This window comes from Trichoderma reesei, assembly GCF_000167675.1.
Source record: "Trichoderma reesei QM6a unplaced genomic scaffold TRIREscaffold_34, whole genome shotgun sequence".
In the NCBI taxonomy this organism is placed as follows: domain Eukaryota; kingdom Fungi; phylum Ascomycota; class Sordariomycetes; order Hypocreales; family Hypocreaceae; genus Trichoderma; species Trichoderma reesei.
In genome coordinates this window covers 148808-165127 of record NW_006711181.1, presented here as the reverse complement: position 1 = coordinate 165127, position 16320 = coordinate 148808, and the positions used below count along the sequence as shown (strand labels likewise).

At 43.3% G+C, this 16320-nt stretch overlaps 3 protein-coding genes across 3 annotated transcripts; 1 reads left to right on the top strand and 2 right to left on the bottom strand.

Annotated features, from left to right (window-relative positions):
- Positions 1 to 272: 272 nt before the first annotated feature.
- Positions 273 to 2084, bottom strand: TRIREDRAFT_72780 (uncharacterized protein; the record flags this gene model as incomplete). The annotated part of the gene is made up of 10 exons (XM_006969517.1): positions 2013 to 2084; positions 1775 to 1958; positions 1548 to 1724; positions 1460 to 1498; positions 1283 to 1414; positions 1030 to 1225; positions 847 to 965; positions 545 to 794; positions 452 to 497; positions 273 to 290 (listed from the first exon to the last, which is right to left on the bottom strand). Coding segments are annotated over exons 5-10 (726 nt in total), but the record flags the coding sequence as incomplete, so codon positions are not given.
- A 241-nt stretch (positions 2085 to 2325) lies between these two features.
- TRIREDRAFT_124119 (uncharacterized protein) lies at positions 2326 to 5407 on the bottom strand (the record flags this gene model as incomplete). Its single annotated transcript, XM_006969516.1, has 11 exons — positions 2326 to 2521; positions 2569 to 2779; positions 2827 to 2926; positions 3120 to 3346; positions 3401 to 3598; positions 3657 to 4055; positions 4171 to 4207; positions 4251 to 4447; positions 4491 to 4829; positions 4908 to 5030; positions 5102 to 5407. The coding sequence occupies 11 exons, from the start codon at positions 5405 to 5407 to the stop codon at positions 2466 to 2468; spliced, it is 2193 nt and encodes a 730-aa protein (XP_006969578.1). The 3' UTR covers positions 2326 to 2465.
- Positions 5408 to 11780: 6373 nt separating this feature from the next.
- Positions 11781 to 15479, top strand: TRIREDRAFT_112215 (uncharacterized protein; the record flags this gene model as incomplete). Its single annotated transcript, XM_006969535.1, has 10 exons — positions 11781 to 12138; positions 12276 to 12480; positions 12527 to 12554; positions 12949 to 13317; positions 13484 to 13609; positions 13644 to 13701; positions 14153 to 14175; positions 14620 to 14884; positions 15222 to 15412; positions 15468 to 15479. 10 exons carry the CDS (start codon positions 11781 to 11783, stop codon positions 15477 to 15479), a joined length of 1635 nt encoding a protein of 544 aa, XP_006969597.1.
- Between the last annotated feature and the right edge of the window lie 841 nt (positions 15480 to 16320).

The window sequence follows — 16320 nt, the reverse complement described above, 5'->3', positions numbered from 1 at the left end:
ATTATAAATTTAATATATTTTAATATTTTTTCTAAATTTTTAATATATAATTAAAATTTTTAAAAATAATAATTTATAATAATTTTTATAAATAAAAAAATACTTTTAATTATAATTAATAAATAAAAAACTAAATTTTATTTTAATATATATATAATTTTTAAAAAAAAACAAAAACTTTTATTAGAGCTATTTTAGAATTAATTCTAAACTAACCCCTCTCTCATTTCCTTTTCCATTCTTTTCAGTTCTAGCTCCCTTTGCTGTAAGTTAAGCTCTAGCTCCTTTAGCTGTAGTTGTTTTTCTAGAGCTGCATTTGCATCATTTTGTAACTGAATCTCTCTTGCCTTAAGATCCAAATCTGCTTGTTTCTCAAGGCGCTGCTGAATCATCCTTTTCCTGCTTAAGTTAGTTTATCTTTAAGCTTAAAACGTTTGAAAACTGTACTTACTGGGGAGAAGGTGGATTCCGCTTTCGTTTTTGACCAGAAACAACGCCTGAAGAGGACGTTTGGGACACAACCTCAATATCATCTGCAACTGACTCTGAAAAACTCAGCACCGATCGAGCCCTTGCCGAGGAAGGCCCAGCTGTCAATCCGGAATTGATTCCAGCTGAGCTCTGAGAACGTGCACTACTACTTGGCAATGAATGCACTGGCGTTTGCGGTAGGCGTTCTAAAGCACTAGCAGAAGCTATAGGCTGTGCTATAGGATTATCCAAAAAGGTTTGAATAATATTTCCTCGGCGTGCTCGAATAGCCTGCGCTGCTCTTGCATTCTTCTTTTTAACCCCTATTATTATTAGTTATTAACTTTCTTAATAAGCTTTATAAATTAGTCTTACCTTGCTTAGACTGGTGTATAAAACGCCCTGTTAACGAAGTGTCTCGGTAGGTATGTGTAATACCAGATAGCCGGAAATTTGCATCCCCTTGGATAACATTTGCATCATAAAGGCGACAACTGTTAATAATAATTAGTAAGGAATTAATTATAAATTAATTTAAAAATAAAGTATTATACTTACTGATCAACTACCTTCTTCAAAGCAGCATATCGTCCACTCCACCTATAGGAAATCTCATGTAATACTTCAACAGTATTTGTATGTGATGGTAAAAGGTCCCAATCATTAGATTCCATATCATTGCAATGGCGATTAATGCCAAATCGTATAAGATTGCTTTTCTTATGCTTGGCCCATGCTGCAATGGATGGGATTTCTATAGATATTAGTAGAAAATTCCAAAGTAATTAATTCTAAATTAATTCTCACTTACTTTTGAGCTCTTCACAAATTGCATCATAAGTCTCTTCAGATCCAGCATCAAGAAGACTCATCATTTGACTCCAAAGTGAATTTGGACTTCGACTCATATTGCAGTACTTCTCAACACCTCGCTGAAAATGAACTTTGCAAAAGCGAATAGTGTGTCGTGCATGCCAAATCCACTTACGCTTCTGCGGATCAAGAGCATATAAGTACATACAGAATCCTATAATAAAATTAGCTGATAGTTGAATTAGAATCAATTCTAAACATACCCATCACAGCTTGAAATTCTTGATCAACTGTAATTCCAACAAGTCCAGATCCATGTAAGTGTTTAAACTTAACATCAATCCCATACTTATCCTTAAAAATTGAGAACACCTTTGAATACATAAGTGTAAACATATGTGATGTTTCTGAATTTGTAAAGATACGAACAAGTGGAATAACTAAAATATTTATTAGTATACAGTTTTTATTATTTAAACTTAAAACATACCTCGTTGAGAAATAGGACTATACCAGCCCCAAATGATCTCTATATTGCCAGAGACAGCAACATGTTTATAATTAACATCAATTGTTAATGATGTTAAACATGATTGCTTAAACATTTCTGCCTGAGCCTGGAAAAAGCAAATGATAATATACTCATCCCCATCATCATCCATAAACTGAATATACTAAAACTAAGTTAGAATTAATTCTGGACTAATCTGTTAATAAAGAAAACATACCTGCTGCTCTCTTAGAGCTTTATCAGAAAGTGATTTACTTTCTTCTTCTTTCCAATCTAGGAAAACAGCCATTCGGGATGCTCCTTGCGGAAAATGAAGCATCTTATGCTTTTGTAAAATAGCACGAAGATAATCTTGATTTGAAAGAGACTGATGGATTTCACTTAAGGTCTTTGCATGATGTTTTTTACAAAATGCTTGGATCTCAGGTAATGAAAGAAATGGAACTATATAAAGAAATTAGTTTAAATAATAAGAAAACAGTCTTATTAGTAAAGTAATATAATTACCTAAAGCTAAAGAACCAAACTTAGTAGATTTCACAATATTAAAGAAATCAGTTGCAATAGCTGCAGGAAGCTTTTTAGGGGGCGGGGGAGGATGTGTATAAATGCCATATGCTGCAATTAAAATTGCTGGCATTCTGTCAACGAGGGGTGTAAAAAACACCCATCAAGCGTTGCAGCTCCGTTTAACAATCTTTCCCCGACGCATGATATGATCAACATCTAATTATATTAGAATTAATTCCTAAACAGTTTTCAAAGGAACATACCGCAAGTTGATCTTTTTCGCCGATTTGAATCAAAGAAATAACATTCTTCATATTCATGCAATTGTCTACCTGCTAGAACGTCTTTGATTGCTGAATGATGCTCTTTGTAAGATTGATCGCAATAGGCTGTACAATGATTGGAGATGGCGCCTGGAAGGGTTGGTACAGCATTGCAACAGCGTACCCAATAGTGACGTTCTGTAATATTGCCCTGCTTATGTTAGTAGATTTAAATCAGTTTGGAATTAATTCTCTTACAATATGTGTTTCACTCTCACGTAACTGAAGTTCACATGAGGGTAAAAATGCACGGCAAGATTTTTGCTTTTCAAAAGCAATTCGGAATCCTCGGGCAAAACTATTAAAATATTAATATATTATTTTTTTTAAAAAAAAATAAAAAAAATATAAAAAAATAAAAAAAAAATAAAAAGAAAATAAAAAAAATATAAAAAAATAAGGAAAAATTAAAAAGAAAATAAAAAAAAAATAAAAAAAAATAAAGTAATATAAAAATATTTTAAAAAGAAAGAAAAAAGAAATATAAATACCTTATAGCCTTCCTAAATAAGCTTGGAGAGTGTAGTTCTTCTCGTATTGTCTGGAGACTATACATAAGCTCTTCACTGATTTCTGAATGGTCCCATTTGGTAGTTGAAACAAATTCACAAGCCCGGCCACCAGTGCACTTATATGTTGTTCTTCGGCAGGGAATTCCACCAAAAAACACTGTTGAGCTGTCCCTTGTTGCTGATATGCGCATCATATTGTATTGTATCTATAATCCTGAATTAATTCTAGACTGAGCGTAAAATGTTTTGTGCACACTTACGGATGACCAAGGTTCATGAAAGTCATTGGATTCAATACCGTTTCTGGGAATACAGTAACCAACTCCATTGACGCTTGTATTGGGGTACTCGGGAATTCCAGGCGAATAGATAAGCGACTCGACAAAGACTGGTTGGCTAAGCGAAGCAATATCGTTGGCTGTTGCAGCGGAAAGCAAAATGGGCTCGACTTGGTCATCCTGGCAAATCTGTTAGCTTTCAAGAATAATCATGAAATAATTGAGAATTAATTCTGACTTGACTGTTTGTTGGCACTTCTTCTTCTTCAAGCTCTTCTGGTAAATCAGGTAGTGTTGGCCTAACATGCTCCTCTGCATATCTCATCCGTTCCTCCAATGTGACGGGTATTTGCTGTGGAATTATCAGACGATTATCTCTTGCCTGCGCATCCAAGATTTCAGCAGCCCGCGGATTAAGCTCAGTGCAATTGATGATCATCTCATTTTCATGTAGAAGAGCAAGCTCAAGGTCCTCGCGGCTCATTCCAAACGTTGGTAATGGCATGTTTGTATTCGATTCGTGATTCGTTGCTGCATCGTTACAGTCGAAGTCTAGATCGTTCTCGGAAGAGTCAATAATGACTGTTTCAGGGGGATCTGGATTTGATTCCATGATGCTTGTGATGCATGCAAAAAGCTGTAGAAACAGTTTGCGTTCAATTGCAAATTGATTCTTTGATAGTTCGAAATTGATTCCAGAGAGTTCGCTCAAAAATGCCTCGATCATGTGACTTATCAGAGGAAACCCGTACGTTGTACAGGTCTCCTTTTTTTAGCGCAGGAGGAAACCTGTACAATGTACAGATTTGCCTCAGCCACAGGATCCACTAACAGCTTATGTGTATACTCGGCACAATGACGGTCGTCACAGCTGCTGAAGGCCGGGGGTGCGACTCGACTCGAGTCCTCGACAGGGGGGAGAAGCTCTCCCGCCGTTCTGCTACTGTCGGCGCCAAACCGCTTCCAGCTCGAGGCGCGTGGGACGCCGCTGCAAGAACAAAGACAAGCCGCACCGTTTCGCCTGTCCGTCTGTTCGTACGGGAGCACTAGCAGTGTTGCTAGTGATGCTAACCACAGTATCATGGGGACCGGACAGACACTGGCCCCAGGTCGGATCCTGCAGGCATTGCGGTGGCTCCGCTCGAGCGACAGTGCCAAACGAGAGACACAAGCCCCCATCAGAAAGTGACACAGGCCGGGGGGTCATCGCCGCCAGATGCGTGGCGCACAGGGCGATGGTGGTTAGCTGAGGGTTGGTGGTGGTACTCGCAATAATGCGTGGGCGTCGTGATGGTGTGCAGCCGTCTGAGCCATGGCCGCATGAATTGCGTGTGGGATGCGCGGTCCAAGCCGTAGAATTCCGGCACAAGTAGCCACGAGGAGCGGAAGAGCATTCTAGCAGTCTCCCCATCTATTCACGTTGTCAATCCGTTCACGTTGCTGTCTTCTTCTTGAGTCTTCCGTTCTGCCGCGGCTCTCCTGATCTCACGATGGGGGGGAGGTCACAGGCCAGAGGGAGCTGATGCAGGTTTCGAGGCGGTTTAGGGCAACCAGGCACCTCCGTCGTCTGCAGCGAGTCCCGCCACAGGTACAGATACGCAGCGCTGCGTACCTGCATTGTCCCAGGCAGGGTGCCTTAGCATGAGCAGATGCTGTAGATACGGCCGGGCAAGGTATCTGTACCGGGGCCTGGGGCTGGGTGCATGTGCTCCGTTCTGGCACGGCGTGCTTGCGCTTGTACCTTGCCTCACGAACAGTGCCCGGGCCAGGAACGGGCATCCAGTCGGTGGCTCTGTGGGCAGTCTTTGCGGTGCTGCCTGTTCTGCTGCAGCCCGACGCATTGCAAGCACCAACAGCGACCTGCCGTTGGATGCTTCTGCTGTAGATTCGCCAGTCAAGTCCGCACTGCCCCCATGTCTCACGCATTGCTTGATGTAATGTGCCCATATTGCGACGTTCAAGTTCCAGCGACAAGCTCTGTCCGCACATTGATTAGCAGGAAATGGCCCAGCCTGAGGCACTCGGCAGCTGGACGAGCATCTCGGCGCAAGCACCAAAACTTCGCGCCGACTGCCGACAAGCAACGGCCACTTATACAAGTCGCCGCGTAGCACGGCGACAAGCTGGGGACTCGATGCCGACAGGGGCGCACCGCTTCATCTTCCATCCACAGCACATCCTCTGGCCAATGCCTACCCAGCTCTGAGACCCGTAACGCGCATGGCTCCGTCCGGAGAACAAAAGTAGCTGCTCCGCCCAAAGCCTCAGATATCCCCGCGGCCGTCTGTCCTCTTTCGACCCAGCCTTTTCCCGTATCAAGAAGTGTCTGCGGTTGAGTCTCGGCTTGGCAAATCAAACGGGCAACGACCTGTCGTAAATCCTAGCCAGTCGCTTCCGTGTGCCCCTCGTCACCCTCGAGGAGAAATGGCGCCATTCGTCTGCTCCCACAACTGCTTCGTGCTTGTTTGTAGTTTGTACCAAGAGCCTTTTGTGCCGGTGCAGAATGAGCCGCTCCCCCCCTCGCTATTCGCGGTATGAGAAAAGCCCAAGCAAATACTCGACAGCCGTATGCTCCGTGGGTGGGGACCCGGATGGCGTTTGATAGGCTCTAATGCAATTCGCCTAAAAAGTATTCAGCCCGGCTGAAAAGTTAAAAAACAAGTCAACCTTGCCTAATTAGGAAGGGATTATTAGCATAAAGTTGCGCATAAGAATCTAAATGCCTTAACCCTTAATTATAAGGTATTAAGCTAGCCAGGGCTGCATAAATGCCTATAAGGGAGATAAATGCTAAGACTCTTTAATTAATTTTACTAATAGCAGGGGGTAGTAATTAAAAACTTTTTAGCTTTTAAAAGGCTTAGTTATATTTAGCCGCCTACTTTTTTAGTTTTATAAAAATATTATTATAGTTATAAATTAAGTTATTAGTATAATTAATAATAGGGTATTAGCTAATATTATCCTAGCTTATAAATATTAAAGGCAGTGTTATTAAAACCTTTAAAAAGCTACTATATTATTAGCTATTAAATATATCCTTAAAAAAGAAGAGTAATTATAGTAATAAAAGCTAGCCTATTTAAAAGCAGTTAACGCTAAGCTTAATAAGGCAGATAAAGCAGATAAAAATAATAAAAATCCTTATTAGCTAATAGTTATAGTATTATAAAAGCTATATAATAAGCTTTTTTAAGGATTAGAAAAGAGATTTAAAAAACTATTCTATATAAAAAAGGCTATATTTTAGGCCTTTTATAGTTAGCTAAGTTATAACACTAATATATTAAAAAGTTAAAAGTAATCCTTATAATAAAAAGTTATAGTATTCTTATAAATATATATATTTAGTAAGACCTAAAGGAATACTATATATTACTTTAAAATATATTAGTTAATAGTATTTTAAATTATATAAAAGCTGCTAAATCTTATATAGTAGTTATATATAATATTTATAATACAGCTGCTGCTAATATATATCTCTCTTAAAATTATAATAAATTTAAAAGCTAAGGGCTTTAAAGGCATAATTAAGGCTATTAATAGTATATATATTCCTGCCTTTATCTTAAAAGCAAATTAGTAATAATTCTATTTAAGGAAAAATAATATTATATAAAATGTATTTATAGCTATTACCTTAAATAGCCTATTTTACTATATACTAGCAGGAGGTAAAGAATCTCTTTATAATACTACTCTTTTACTATAAGCTATAACTTAAAGCTTAAGGGTGCTATAAAAGAGATACTATCTTACTAATACTAGCTTTTATATAAAATAAGGCATTATACTGCCTTATATTAAATTATATTATTATCTTAATAATTAAGGAGATGCTAGTTAGCAGCCTTATAATAATTATAAGCTATTTAACTTACAGCATACCTTATTAAGGACTATAATTAAGTATATTTTTAGCTGCTATAAAAAGAAATAGAAGATTATATATACTAGCGCTTTAAAATATAACTTTATAAACTAGTGCCTTTTTATATATGCTATTATAAGGCTATATAATTTTATAGTATTAAGAGGAAAGACTTTAAGTAAGAGCTACTGTAAATATCTTAAAGCCTTACTATAAAAAGAATAATTAGCTATTACTAAAGTAAAGGAAATAGCTAATTTTATTATACCTTAGTTAGTACCTTATAGGTTAAGGGAATATATAGCTAAGGAATATTAATTAAGTTATTAGTAATATCTTAATAATAGTAATAAGGATTGCTTTTTTAATAATAAGGGTTAAAGCTAGGGCTTTAAGGATTATAAAAATAGTAGTAGTAATAGCAGTAGCCTAAGATTAGACCTTATTAGTAATAATAAAGGCAATAATAATAAATTTAATAATAAATTTAATAATAAATTTAATAATAAAGATAATAAAGATAATAAAGATAAGGAGGAGGGAGATGCTAAAGAATAGGGCTAGAAATAAGTATAAATACAGCTTTAATAAAGTAAATTAATACTAGGCAGCAGCTAAGATAATAATAGCCTTTTAAGCAGTATTTTTTTCTTATTATAAAGCTATTTATAATTATTATAAAATAAAGCTAAATTCTAGCCTAGGTTTACTACTAGCTATACCTTTTTAACCTTATTTAATAGTAATAAATTCTATATTAATAGGTTTATTAAATCTTTATGCATTTAATAAACTAGCTTAATTAAATATTCTATGCCTTTATTACTAGTAAAGTTAAAATAATCTTTTATAGTAATTTTAAATGCTTTAGCGCTAATAGGTAATAGCTTATATATAATAATATATATTACCTTAGCTGCCTTAGCATTATATAAATTAATTAATACTGCTATAAGCTTATAAATAGCTTCTGCTAATAATAACCCTTCTTAAGCTAGTAACTTTCCTTTCTTCTACTTCCTTATACTTATTATAACCTTAAGCGCTGCAGATAATAATCTAGGTATTAGTAATACTATTTATAGCATTAAAGGCATTCTTAGCTATAATAAAGTTAAATGCCTATATAATAAAGGCGCTGGTTATAGCATTAAGGCTATAGGCTATAGCGCTAGCAGCTATATTACTAAAATAACCTTATCCTTATCCTTATCCCCTATTATAATCTCTACTACTACTATCTCTTTTACTAATACTAGTGCTTTTAATAATGCATTTACTAGCTTATTTACTAATGCTTTTTAATCTTTAGCTATATTTTTAAGTGTATTTCTAACTTTTTTTATAAAGTTATTACTAACTCTTATACCTTTTAAATAGTAATTTCTTTTAGTAAAAGTAAACCCTTTAGCATTACCTGCTTCTTAAATATTTTATTTTACTAGTTAGTCCTTAATAAAGATATATTACTAAGTATTAATATTAATATTATTATTAATAAGGAGCCTGCTTTATATAACTTTCCTGCTAAAGTAAGAGTATTATAATATTATTAATTATTAATTTACAGGGCTTATATTAAGGGCGCTAGTTTTAAGGTTATATATTATCCCTAACAGCCTCTTAGCCTTATTAAACACTTACTAAAACTTCTTTAAATAATTATACTTATTTTTAAGCGTCTTAATAGTCTAGTTATAGCTAAGATACTAGTTTTTTATAAGTTTAATTATCCTTTTAAAGCTTTACTAAAGGTATATTACTTTTACTAACTTTATAAGGTTATTACTAGTAGCCTTATATAGTAATAGGAGAAAGAATAGCATTTAGTTATTTATCCACCTAGCTTTACTAGCCTATAACGCCTATAATACAGGTTTTAATATTTTAACAGGTCTATAGCTTATTATAACTTAAAATAGAAGTAAAATTATATAGCTTTAAAAGTATTTTAAAAATCAGGCTATTAAATAATATTAAATTCAGCCTAATTAAAGTTTAAAGGCAGTAAAATATTTCTATCTAATTACAGTCTAGTAGTCTAATAAGGATTTCCAGGGCTAGAAAGGAGGTATAAGAAAAACGCTCCACTTAGTGCTAATTATAAAAGTTACACTTTTCAGCCGGCTGAATACTTTTCAGGCGAATTGCATCAGAGCCATAGTCTTCTGGTAGATGATCCCTAGGAAATTTTCCGGAAATGCTCTGGCCCAAGACCCTGAGGAAATTGAGAGCTACCATAGGTATTAGGGCCTTGGATTGTTTCCGTACGAGGTATTAGCTCGCGGCTCGTAGCATGGCACTCCGCGGATATGAGGCATGATTTTTCGGTACCTACATGTGACAGAGGTTGCATGTATCCTGCAGTGCATGATGCTTGCTCTTCTGCTCGCTCCCTCTGAGACTCTTGCCTAGTCGATCCTGTCCTGTCCTCGAAAATCAGCAGCAGCTCTTACGCTCCGTCTAATAAGACAAACACAAGCACACCCTCGGCTCTTGATCGCCGTCCGATCCCTCTGCGCCGCCTGCCGACTTGTGGTGCCAAGCAAGGGCTAACCTTTGTGCGAAGCGGCCGGCCGTTCAAGTGGTAACTCGTAATCACCTCGTACTGGGACACGCTTGTTGGTACATACAGGTCGCAACGTCGCCTTGTCCCGTGTGATCTCCGTCTGCTACTACGTATCAACAGGACAATGCGGGCGAGACGGCGGGATACTGCGTACGGGTTAGCCATGACAGAATGTGCTTCGCCGTGCCAGAAACTCGCCGGGCCTGCCTTTGGCTTCTCTCTTCTCTGGCCTCGTGTGCTCGAGCAACAGTGTGTGTGTGTGTGTGTGTGTGCCTGGCCACCACCCCTTTGCATTGGTCTCCTTCTTGCTCGGTCTTGGGTCCCCACCGTCATCTGCGAAGCATTTGGGAGCCGGCCCTCGGTCCGTGCCTGTCCCTGATGGTACTTTTCGTCACGGACGGGGTTTTGTCACCTTGGTTAGTACAAGGATGTTGCAGATAAGCTGATACATACATATCATTCGCCGTCATGGAAGGGAAATGCACTGTATCGGTGCATTGGCAGTTGGCGTTTCGTCAGGACCGAGCAGGAGAAGGAAGCAATTCCAACAGAAGGGGACTTGCTCAGGCCCAGGCAAATGCGCAGATGCGCTTCTCATGCTTCCCATCCAGCTCCTTTTGCCCCTTGTTAGGTGGCTGATGAGGCAAGGCTGTCAGGATGGCGATTCACCTTGTACGACCTGCAGGCGAGTGTGCTGTAGCAACCAGAGTTTCGGCAAATGCCATGGCCAGGCACGACCTGATCCTTGTGGCAGCTGCGCAGGACTCTCCTCTTTCTATATTTGTCCGTCCCCGCTCAACTCAGCTTGATTCGATGGTCATAATCCTTGGGAAGGTACATACAGCTCTCCCTGCTTGTAGTATTAGGCTAGGAGTAGGTACCTAATGTAAGCAGGCAGTAGGTAAGATAGTAAAGTACCTTAGGATTATATGTACCAAGGTATTACCTTAGGTAGGAATCATCACCGAAGCAGCGGCAACAGTTTAAACGCTGTTTGTGCTCCCAACAAGGAGAAAAATCGAGCGAGTGTTTCGTTGCATGTCTGTGCATCATCACTACCTAGTAGATGGGTAGGTACTTGCTTGCCTCGTGCTGTGTCAGGAATCATTCGTTGAAACTCGGCCCATCGGTGCAGACAGAGCCAGGCCCAGAGGCTCCCCCTTCTACACGCAGCAAGCTGCAGAGAACAATCCTGCGGCATGCGAAACGACCAACCGCCGTTGCGCCGCGTTGCCCATACTAGGTATTTAGGTACCAGCATGGCATGGTTTGACATGGTGATGGTGTTGCTCCGCGGAAGAGAACCTTTAATAGGAGGGCGTGCAGTTCTCTGGAAGACGCCCCCGAGCCAAGTGACGTAATGGCTCGTGCACAGCGGATGCTCAGAACAAAAACCACGATGCTGCACATGCAGTCGCAGTATGTATGAACGAGTACCAGGCACCATGATTAGGCATTCATCCGTATCTTTGGAGCATTTGCTTGGCATGTGGTGCTCCCCCAACTCACATGAAGGCCCGGTCCAAGGCATGTTTAGTTGCGTGGACCGTTTGACCAGACACTGACAGACTTGGAGCATCAGTCGCAGGCGCTCCATCACAGGTACAGTACCTGTGAAAAGATCGAGGTGCATACCTAGAGGAAAAGCAGATGTCATCACGATGAAGGCATCAAGCAGAAAACCAGGGGACAAGTTCCCGTGGGGAGAGCGTCGATAGCGTATCTGACTCGTCAACTGCACTGACTGATGGCCGGGGCAACTCAGCTATTCTTACAAAACTTGACTCTTTTTGTCCGCCTGCCTCTCATATTCCCAACCAGAAACGACCTGTTGTTTCTGTTCGTCTGCTAATACTCCGTGCTAGTCCCCAGCTTCCCTTTCGAACCAGCAGCAGTTTGAAGGAGGATCTACGCCAGCCATGCCTGTGCGATTGGCTGCCGCGTCGCGGGCGGGCTTTTTGTTGCTGCAGAGTAGGGGTCTGGACCGGCAGAGTCTGGCCAGAGTGCGACGCTACGGAGCGCGAGGTGCCTTGATCCCAAGCCCAAGGGTTGCGCCGTTCCGTTTCCCGCATCGAGGACGCCATGATGGCGCGTCGAATCCGATTCCCCCAGCCTGCATGATGGGCTCGATAGCGATGTGGATGGTCCCCGAAGCGGCGGATGAAAGGGACAATGACATGGACATTTCGCCTGTGCATGTCATGTCATCTACCGCCTGTGACAGTCACTTTACATGTCAATACAACTACAGCACAATCGCCGGGCTGCTCGTACCGAGTATTAGAATGGAGCCGTCGTGCTGATGGAGAGGCGCGGCAAGATTAGTCGGGTAGTAGCACCGAGCACTGCTGCCGGGACTGTCTGTACGAGATGATGACGGTGCAGGCTATTTTCAGGGTGCTGCGTGCGTACAGCAGCAAGCACGAAGCACCGAGCGAGGTGTGCGCAATCCAAGCTTGCGGCCCCCCCCCGGTCTGACCGTATCGAAGCTCGTGACAACCCTGCCGTTGAAAGGCTTCCCAGCAGGTCCGATGCCCACCTACCTGATCAGCACTGGGTGAATCAGCGATTCAATGCCAAGGGCCAGATCGGTGTCTCTCGGTCTCTGTCAACTGCCAGGTAGGATTACTACCTTAGGTAGTACTAGGATTGACGGCCGTTGCAGTTCTCTGAGCCTGCCCAGGTACTGCCTTGTAGGTACGTCCTCGTCTCTGACTTGGGGCTCTTGTTCTGACCCGTCTCTCTCAGACCTCCTAGCAACCCGCCTCGCGTGCGGCTGGAATATGGTGCAGTTTGTGGTTCGCCACAACCCCGGAACTGCTCCTCTCTTTTGGACATCCACATCGTTTAGCGATGGCATCAGATCGAAGCCAGGAGACAAACCGAGCCTAGAATCAATCAATCGATATTGGAGGGGGAAATTGGGAGCTGGGAAAAAGGCATGATGCGAGTCGGCTGCGTGGCGTTCGCACTGTCTGTCAGGCTTCGCCCGAAAATGGATCGGAATCGCAAGCGCGCCATGATTGGCAGACAAGGGCTACAAGCGCCCAAACGGAAATCGTCGAAAGCACTAGCCTGATCTTCTAGAACTGCGGCTCATTGGACGCGCGGGCGGAGGGCCATCGAGTCGAGTCGAGCCGAGTCAGGTCGAGCCCAGCAGCCCAGCAGCTAAAGCACTTGGCCTTCGTCACTGCTCGCAAGGACGGCGCAGGGCCCTCTTTGCGCTTTGCTGTGTCTGGCCGGCGTGGGTTGCGCGCATGTCTTGGAAGCGAGGCATCGAAACCAACGAACCACCCTGGCCGTTTGTTCTTGGGCTCTCCCACACCGAAGAGGCTTGCCGCGAGGAGGCTGCATCGCATCACCAGAGAGCCATGCCGCAGGAAGGGCTTCCAGTGTGCAAGATGGTCGAGAGAAGGTATTATTACTTCACTTCATGCTCGTCCGTTGGTATGCAAGGTGTGTAGGCTTGGAGCTGGAGCAACAAGATCGACGTATGTTCTCCGTACAAGACATATTGGGCGCTGCCGCAGTTACGGCCCGACACGATCGGCATCGCCCGGGAACGAGCTGATGATGATGCGTGCGGTTGTCAAAAGTCTTATGTGTGCATACTATGTGCAAGGGCTTGTCGACAGAGCTTGCAGCCGCTTTGCAGCGCAGAGAAATGGCTTCCACTTTGGTTGAAGAAGAAGAAGCGCCGCAAGAAGCCGACCTGCGTGTCCTAGCTCGCTGCGTGCTGATGCCAGTGGTAGTATCACCCCGATCTCTCAGATCAAATCAAGGCCAAGAATTGCAGCATCCGCCGCCCTTTGCGCGCCCGCTCGAGCCGTCCTCGTGGCCGTACGTATTACTGTACACTGTCGCCCAAGCCGTGATCTGATATGATACCGGCCTACCCCAATGCGCAAGCTGGCGGACGGCACGCGAACGCTTTTTGTGGAGAGAGCCGGCACACGGGGTGTCGACAATCCTTGGGGTGCGACGGGCTTGTGGAAGGGCTGGGACGACGAGTGACGGATGGCTGGATGCTGGGAGGAGAAATGATGGCTGGGGGGGTGATGATGAAGGGAGGGATGGAGGGGATGATGATGATGGAGGGTGGGATGGGCTCGACTGCATTGATTGATTGCATCGCAGCTGCGTGATCGAATGGCTGACGTGCCGATAATCAACGTCGCCCGTCCAGTGTCACCCATTCCATGCTGTCAAATGCATGAGATGCCCTTTTGGCCCTCCGTTTATCCAGCCCCTCTGATTGGGCTGCCGGATCACAGCTACCTACCACTACTAGGTACCTTATTAACGTTAGGTAAGGTAGGTGCCCTCCAATATCGGATCGCACAAAAGAATTTCACGCCCCGCCCGTCTAACCGCCGTTAAAATAGCCGGCCTCTACGTATTGTTGTCTTTTCTCCTTCTTCCATCAGCTTGCCGAGCTTTTCTTCTTTCCCACACACACACACACACACTCTCTCTCTCTCCCTTACTCTATTTTCCTCACCTTCTCTGACGACTCTCGATTATCATGCGTCCAGTCTGCACTATGACGTTTCTCGCTCCCCCGACTGTGCTCTAATGCCGGTCATTCTCACCTTGCAGAGCGCGCCAGAACAGAGGAGGGGGGCGGTTTGGGCCTTTATCTCGTCTTGAAAAACTTTTCACCCTTCTCTCTGGTCGCCTCGAGGTGAGCGCGGACTGTTTGCCGCCCCCCTTCCCGTCTTTGATATCTGGGGTGTGTGTGTGTGTGTGCTTTTGAAGCCACTCCTCCTCGGCTATGGGCCACCTGCCAAGGTAGAGCCGGCAGAGATTCCAGAAGACGCCGCTTTCGAATACGAAAGTCGAGTTTGCCACTCCGGCGGTCGCAATGGCATCCTCGGGCTCTTGACTTGCCGAACAGGCCAAGATGCCGTGCGGAAGCGGACGGCCTCACGGCGCAACCGACCCGGCTTCACTCCCCTCTTTGCTAAGAGCTCTGACTCGAGTTCGATGGCCAGTCATGCTGATTACTTGACGACCGCCTCTGGTTGGCATCATGATATCGCCCATTCGCACCTCTTTCGATAAAGCTGTGACCATTTTTGTGTATGTTGCCAGATACGGCGTTGCCTTTATGGCTTCGTCTATCGACATCTCCGTTCATCTCCCATTGACCTAGATGTTTTCGCACTGGCATAGATCGATTTTAGCTCGTTGCTGGGCACCCGGCTTGGAGATGTCGTTTTGTACATCAAAGACAGGCCGGGAATCAGCTGTAGAAACATTCCATATCCGTATCGTATATCTTGACGTGTCCCATCCCGTAGAAGAACATGAAAGAAAGGAGACATCGTTAACCGAGGTTATGATACGCATCAGTATAGCCCCGGTTGATTCGATCGAAACGTCTCCGGGAACGTCGTACAAGAACTGGGTACTACCGTTATTACCACAACAGATCTCATCGTGGATCTTTGCGCTTCCTTCGTCTGACTCGCTGCGTCGCCATGAGTCGCACGAGCTGGCATTTCGAATGCCTATCCAGCGTACCTCAGGTACGAGACCCACGAGCTGGGTGTGTGGTAGTTGTACAGTTTCTCCAGATCACTTATTACTATGGTATTATCTAGGAACACACCTGAATAGCAGCAGTAAAAAGTCAATTGCGGCGGCTGCTGTCTTGCCTATGATGTCATTGACGACCCTTTTCTTGTTTTCCTTTCTTTTCTTTTTGGCATCTGACCGCCAAAAAAAAAAAAAAAAAAAAGATGGCCTTTTTCCTACCTATTTTTAGTGCCGTGCTGAGAGGAATCGGATGGGTTTCTGTTGGTTGAGAGGCTTGCTTGGTGCTTGGAAAACGCGGTGAAGCTTTCCTCTTGGATGAGACATGGCTGGCTTTTTTTTTTCGACGGTCGACGATCCCAGTTGCTGCCCGCCGTTTATAGGCCGCTATACATAGTACTATTGACTGCCTGACTATGTACTACTAGTAGGATGTAATGTCGATCTGGAGCATGATTGGGCGGACGGGAGGTATACATGGGAAAGACGTTGGTGCTAAACGGATCCGCATCTTTCTTTTGCTTGGAGGATCGAGGAGTGGCACATGCATACGAGGGTGGTTGGCCTTGGAGTTGGGTGAGAGGACGTGGCTGTGTAAGTCATGACTACGTACAACTACTATGTATGTCTGACTGGTTGACGAGTTTTGTTTCCGAACAAGTTCATCGTTTCCAAGATGTGAGGTAATGTGTGTATGTGCCTGCTCAACCGGCTATCTTGTGTCGAAAGGGTTCGGAGGTGAAGAGTGGGTGCGCTTGTCAGGCTTATGGGACGAGGGTGTGGACGTAGAGATCCGAGGGCGACTGCAGGGAGTAACATCACATGTCCTTAGCATACAAAATCGAGGGCAGACTACAAGATCGAAGGCAGTGGAAGGTGCTTCGATTCCTCCGTCTAATACTACTACGGGCGGTCGTGGTT